Genomic DNA, 7,033 nt, shown 5'->3' with positions numbered 1-7,033 from the left:
GATAACGGGCACTTCTTTATTGGATGAGCACCTAATTGGGCACTTCATCATGTTTCCTTACATCCTCTTGAGGACTATGTAGCACAACCATTTCTTTTTTTTAATTTATTCCTGCACTTGTGTCTCCTAACATCTGTCCTAACATCTGTTCGGACTGTCAGACCTCATTGTAGACTAATGATGAGAAAGTGTCTGAATTCATGTATTGGTTCATATATTTTTAATGCTGAGTGTTAAAATACGTAGCCCTTTATAGCGCACTTCTGATGAGGGTGTAGGGAGCCATTTCGGTGAGCCTGAGTTTTGAACATGAACCAAACTACAGGAAGTCCTCAATTAAAAACGAAAGTAAAAGAGAATCAGACACCTTCAACATTGCCTTCGTCGTTTCTAATGTTTACATTGCATGGATTTTGATCATCCATTAAACTTTACCACAGTTTTGGCTCTGAAGACGAAGATTAGTCTGAAGCATGCCTAATGGGTGAGTTTATGCATTTTATTAAGTTTAATTCAGGTCCTTTTGTTTATACAGAACACAACCCCATTACGCAGTTGTTATGTTGTGTTGTTTTAAACAGTTTTGCCTTTTGAACAGAGCTGATATTTAAAAACAATGCTCTTCTTATACAAATTTCTTTTTAATAAATCTGAAATGTGTTGCATTGATTCTTTGTGATAATCTCTGTACATTGCCTTGGGTTATTTAGTGTTTAAATAAGCATAGGCAGATGTCCTCGCAACCATTTCTCTGCAGGATTTCATCTGAATGTGTATGTAAACTTTTTTTTTTTTGCAGACTGTAATAAAACAAATCACTGCTAATGTTTAATCACTGAGATTGAATTGTCTCTGAAAGGTCTGGAGATATAGGTATGGTTTATTGTACCTCATCGTATAAAACCTCAGCTCAGGCAAATTGACAACCTTTTGTATTAGTTAAAATAAATACAGTCGAAATACCAGCATACTATTGTACTAAATGTAATATTTAGTCTTTTCCAGACTGTGGGAAATGTTGTGCCAGAAAAGAATTTGTTGCTGTCCAATGAAAAACATGTATCTCCAAATTGCTGACTTTACAGGCAAAAATGTCCTTAACTTTGAATGGAAGTCAAGGTAAAATAAGCTACAGGCTTCAAACAATGGAGAAAAGTAAAAACAGACAAAAACAGAGAAACATGTTTTTCATTGGACAGCAGCAAAATATTCTTTACCAAGCACACAGCCTTTGAGGTTCAATTATATATATTTTTGGATGATATCAGTATTAATCGATATGGGCATAGAGCTAATATGAACAGAAAATGCTGGATGGAATATCAGAATAAAAAATTAATAAACTTGATCCAGTCTTGTGACAAGTCTAGCTTTAAATAGCACACTCTCATACTGTATGATATCATTTAGTTAGCTGTGTATTTGGGTAGTAATGTCAGATCTGTATTGGTTGATACTCAGGATTTTTGTAAAATCTGTCTTTCTTAGAAAAGTAAAAGAGATGTAATCTCTGGTTATTTTCTGTTATCCATATGAGCATGTCATTTGTTCAGGTACCAGCAGTTCAGCTAAGCTTCCAAAGCACATAAATACTCTACTTTATGTGTTCCCTTGTTCTCTGCTTTTTAGATCTTAGAGCTGTGGTGTTTGGGGGGAAGTTTTCAGGAAAGAGTTCACTGATCAATGCAGTGTTCGGAAAAGAGTTGCTTCAGACCCAGAAGAGGACTGCTCACTGTAAGAAACTACAGGGAAATGTGTGTGGAAGAGATCTTACGTTGGTTGACACTCCAGGCTGGTGGAAGCATTTTCCACTGAGCGATACGGCAAACTTTCTGAAACGGGAGCTTATTGAAGGAGTTTCTTTGTGCCAACCGGGACCCCATGCAGTTGTGCTGGTCATTGAGATTGACATTCCATTCACAGAGAAGCACAGAAAAGCTGCAGAGGATCACCTTGGACTCATTGGTGGTCAGATCTGGGCATATGGTCTTGTGGTGTTCACCAGAAGCCATACTCTGAGGGACAGGTCTATAGAAGAGCACATTGTAAATGAAGGGAAAGCTCTCCAGTGGGTGATAGAAAAATGTGGGAACAGATATTGTGTCTTTGACAATACAGTCCTGAATAATACTTCTCAGGTCAAACATCTGCTGGAACAGATTGAGAAGATAGTACAAAGAAACAGTGGAGGTTATTTCCAAATTGAGGCTAAAATACTGAAGGAGGCAGCAGAGTGGAAGAAGACTGTAATAAAATCCAGAGAGTTGAAACTGCAAAACAAGAGGACAGAGCTGAGAATCGCATTGCTGGGTTGGGTGATTGCTGGAAAGAGTTCAGCTGGAAATACCATCCTGAATCAAAGTGTGTTTGTTACTGGTCAGAGTACTCGGACTTGTAAAAAGAGACAAGGAGAAGTGGATGGAAGACCTGTAACTGTGCTCGATACACCCAGCTGGTTCAAGTACTTTCCTTCTCAGTACACTCCAGCATGGATAAAGTCTGAAATTTTAAAGAGTCAGGCCTCCACCTCCCCACATTGCATACTTCTCGTGATTCCTGGAGACACGTCATTTAAGGAGGAACAGAGAAAAGTCATTGAGGAGAATATGAGCTTCCTTGGAGAGCAAGTGTGGAGACACACCATTGTCCTTTTCACATGGGGTGACATACTTGGAGACATGACCATAGAGGAGCACATCGAGAGCGAAGGTGAAGCCCTCCAATGGGTGATTGAGAAATGTGGGAACAGATATCATGTCTTCAACAATGAGGAAAGAGAGAATCGTGTTCAGGTTACAGAGCTGCTCCAGAAGATTGATGAGATGATGGCTAGAAACTGTTTTTTCCGACCGAGTACTGAAGTGTTTGGAAGAATTTCTACACCACAAGAAGTGGAAACACAGTCAGGAGCTTGTGATGCTGACAGTGATTTACAGGATATTGTTCAATTAGTTGATGAAGAATGGAGGAGAAGAGACAAAAACCTTCTAAAAAGAGTTTCAGAGGTGAAGAAAGAAATAAAAGCTAAATTCCCCAGAAGTGACATAAGTTTGGATGTTCATTCTAACTGTAAGTTTCTTCAAAACACAGATTCAATCTTTAACTGTTACATTTTAGTGTTAAAAACAAACAACAAACAACGAGCTTTTTCTTACAGTAAGTGAAGGGAGTTTAAACATTAAGCCAGAGGATCACAGTAAGAAGCAAGAGGAGAGGGCAACACTCCCCAAAAGTGACAGCAGTATAAATATTCCTTTAAATTGTGAGTTTCTTCATAACACTCAGGTTTAGTGTTGAATCACATTTTTAGTGTTAAAAAAGAAACATTGTATTTTTATTTCTATTTCTTATTTGTATTTCTTGCAGTCAGTGACATGACTTCCAACACTGAGCCGGAGGATCACAGTGAGAACCAAGAGTCTCACACAGAACCAGAGTCCCGCAGTGAGTGAATATCACAATAATTGTATTATTTGTATTATAAAGTTTTTCTTTATTGTTTTATATAAGAAAATCATGTTATAAGCAAATGTTTATTCCACTGTCTACATAAATATGTGCTCACAGTTCAAGATGAGGATAAAAGACCCTTGAAACTCAAGGAACACATTAAGGACATGCTTGATCGTGAGTGGAGCAGACGAGAGGAGGCATTAATGGGAAGATTTCTGGAAATGTTGAGTGAGCTCAGTGGTGAGCAACAAGTCTTATAAAAGATCTATATTTCATATTAAAATATAAGATATGCATTTCTAAAGGCAGTATTTTAACCCCAATGGCAAATTTTATTCATCTGGGCCACATCTAGCATGTACCCACTTTACTGTATAAAGAGTTCAGAAATCATAGTTACCTTTAAACTACAACTTGCCTGATGTAGATTATATTATATTATTATTATTGTTGTTATTATAACACTAATTAACCCTACTTTAAACCAGAAAATAGATAAAGGCTACATATGGTATGGCATGGCCCACTTGTTGTGGAATCACCTGCCATTTGTGGTAGTTACAAGTCATTCCATGTGGTGTGTTAGCCACAAATCAATGTCACATGTGTTACAGGTTTCCATCACATCAAATCTGATATCTGGGAATACAATTAATTAAAATAAAAAGTATGATCTTTGCAAATACACCAGTCTACAGTATCACAGCACAGTTTGTAGATTACAGCAGCAGGGTTATGAACCAGTGCTTGTTTTTGTATTTGTGTTCTTACTAATGTTTCTTTCCTACAGAGGCACAGTCGGAACCAACTGAATACGACAAAGAAAGATCCAAAGTGAAAGTATCAGTTTGGCTACAAGGACAGTCTCTTGGATACAGTTCAGCTATGGACAGTAGTAAATCAGATACGTGAGGTTTTGTGAGGGACACTTCATCCAGTTTAATCAGACCTGTCATGGTGGAACTAACTTCCCCTGGGTGTCCAAACAGCACAGTCACTTATTGTCTTCGAACGCACACTGAAGACCCATCTCTTCCAATAGTATTTGGTCCAAGTGTAGCGTTTGTTCAGTATTGTGGTTTCTATACTGACGTCTGTATTTAGTAGTATCTAAGATTAGACATACAGTTGAAACCAACTGTTTACATACAGTATATAAAAAGACACATATGCATTTTTTTTCACTGTCTGACATGAAATCAGAATAAACTTTTCCCATTTTAGGTCAATTAGGATTACCAAAATTACTTCTGTTTGCTAAATGCCAGAATAATGAGATAGGGAATTTCTAAAGACAATTTCTCCAAAGTCAAAAGTTTAAATACATTTCATTAGTATTTAAATGTTTAGTCAAGCGTTTTAGATATCCTTCCACAAGCTCCTCACAATAGCTGTCAGGAATTTTTGCCTATTCTTCCTGACAGAACTGGTGTAACTGAGCCATGTTTGAAGGCCGCCTTGCTCGCACATGCCTTTTCTGTTCTGCCACTTTGTAACCAGTTTGGCAGTATGCTTCGGGTCATCGTCCATTTGGAAGACCCATTTTGCACCCAAGCTTTAACTCCCTGGCTGATGTCTAGAGATGTTGCTTCAGTATTTCCACATAATGTTTTGTATGTTAATGATGTTAAAGATAATGTATCTTTCCTCATGATGCCATCTATTTTGTGAAGTGCCCCTGTCCCTCATGCAGCAAAACAACCCCACAACTCCACTCCTGTGTTTCACAGTTGGGATGGTGGTCTCGGGCTTGCAAGCTTTGGTTTCTGTAATTGAATGTTCAGATGTTTAGTTGACTTGTTTCAAAATTTCAAAAGTTTCAAGTTTCATTTCCAGTTTTAAATGTACATACGTACATATGTACATACATTTATGTACATAAAGCAACCATTCATTAATTGTGTGACAGTAGCAAAATTTAAAAGCATTGATGGAAACAATGACTATTGTAGGGTTTCTTATTTCTCTACCCCTACTCCGGAAAACCCGGCCCATCTATGGTTAATGTGTGAATTTGATTAGCAATTGAATCTGATTCCATAAAGATTAGCTAGCATAGCGTTATGCCCTTAGGTCAATAGCATGAGAATAAGCATGGAATACTGCCTGTAGGTTTATATGGATAGATCAGAGTCAGTATAGCGTAAGAGAGATACAGAATTAGACAGAGAGAGACAGAGCAATGGAGAGTGATGTGGAGCTCTGAGGAGCCCTGTGCAATCTCCCTCTGGATGTCTCTCTTGTTGTTGTACTGTGATCCTGTTCTTTTATCATAACCAAATTGATGTGTTTTGAGATAGGCAGGGATGTCACTCTTTCATTTTTAATAGAATATAAGTGTCTCCCTTCAGTTCAGCCCACAGCCACTGGAATTGCAAAACTCTTCAGTCAGCTGCTTTCTCATTATTTGAAGTTGGTATTGGAGTAAATTGTCGTGGAGGATCTGCCACAACATTCTAGTTTGTCTTCTGGTGCACTTACCTCCAGTTTCCAAGGTTTGAACCCTGCTCTGTGCACTGTGTGAATACTTCTGCATGAATAGGACAATAGAAATGCTCTAAATTACTTAGACTTTTTTTTTATTTTAGATTAACGTCCATTCAAAGTTAATGACGTTTTTACCTTCTCCTGTAATGTCACTATGCTGTATTTAAGTTTGTGCTCATCATTGAGAGGGGTGCTAATTGTAATGTCTCCCTCTGCTGGCCTCAGTGGAGCACTCATGCGCAGGTCATGTGCTCCGCCCTTTATTTGAGTTACTTGAGGCTCATAGGTTGCCTTCATGGGGCCCTAAACAGATTTTCATTTGGGGCCCCCCAATACCACCACCTCAGCACCAGATGCTTCATCATTCCATAGGCTACACTGTGTGTGTAACGTTCCTACCTTCATTAGCATTATCTGCATTTGCCCAACAGTGGCAGCAGCCAACAGAAGGAATTGATTAGCCTAGTATTGGTGTGCCAACTATGAAAATGTTATGCTATTGGTGGCGTTGGGACCCTTGGCGGCTGGGTAATGCGAGTATGCCTTGGGCCGGCTCTGGGTGCTTTTCATGATTGGACTGGTTTGGACTCCTCTTAAGCACCTCAGTTCGAAGTGCTGTTTGTGAAGTCACTGTTTCACTACTAATCTTTAACATGGGTTGTTTTTTACTACTTTGTTGTCTCTTTTGGTTTTGACCTTCTGCTTAGTAATGTGACCTGGATTCCTGTTTTCTGACCTCTGCCTGTCCCGATTATGTTTTTTAAATACTGGTAATGCCCAATATACTAACTGAAATGTGTCCAGAATCTTTAAATGTTTAGCACATACTGAGGACCTTTAAAAGTGGAATGTCTTTTAAAAAATATATGAATGATAATACATTAGTAATAAAATCGTTGTCAGACCAAAACGTCATATACTGTAGTAACTTTCCAGGAGAAGAATACTTTGAGAGATTAAGAAACACTCTTACATTGTAATGTGAGTTAATGTTAAGAGATTTTATTCCAAGATCTATGGACTATTTTTAGTCCAGAATGAGAGCGTACGTGGCAAAGCACGTGGTAATAAAAGGGGACTAATTAACAGTATT

The 7,033-nt window shown here is 38.3% G+C and overlaps 1 protein-coding gene across 2 annotated transcripts; it reads left to right on the top strand.

Moving 5' to 3' along the window:
* Positions 1-365: 365 nt before the first annotated feature.
* LOC140560565 (GTPase IMAP family member 8-like) lies at positions 366-7,033 on the top strand. Of its 2 annotated transcripts, XM_072685051.1 has the most exons (7): positions 366-484; positions 711-773; positions 1,630-3,069; positions 3,158-3,262; positions 3,367-3,444; positions 3,568-3,693; positions 4,244-7,033. In XM_072685051.1, exons 2-7 carry the CDS (start codon positions 770-772, stop codon positions 4,363-4,365), a joined length of 1,875 nt encoding a protein of 624 aa, XP_072541152.1. In that variant the 5' UTR covers positions 366-484; positions 711-769; the 3' UTR covers positions 4,366-7,033. The 2 variants fall into 2 exon arrangements, with proteins under 2 accessions (XP_072541152.1, XP_072541150.1); XM_072685049.1 differs by lacking the exon at positions 711-773.

This window comes from Salminus brasiliensis, chromosome 8 (genome assembly GCF_030463535.1).
Source record: "Salminus brasiliensis chromosome 8, fSalBra1.hap2, whole genome shotgun sequence".
In the NCBI taxonomy this organism is placed as follows: domain Eukaryota; kingdom Metazoa; phylum Chordata; class Actinopteri; order Characiformes; family Bryconidae; genus Salminus; species Salminus brasiliensis.
This window is presented reverse-complemented; position numbering and strand designations above follow the sequence as displayed.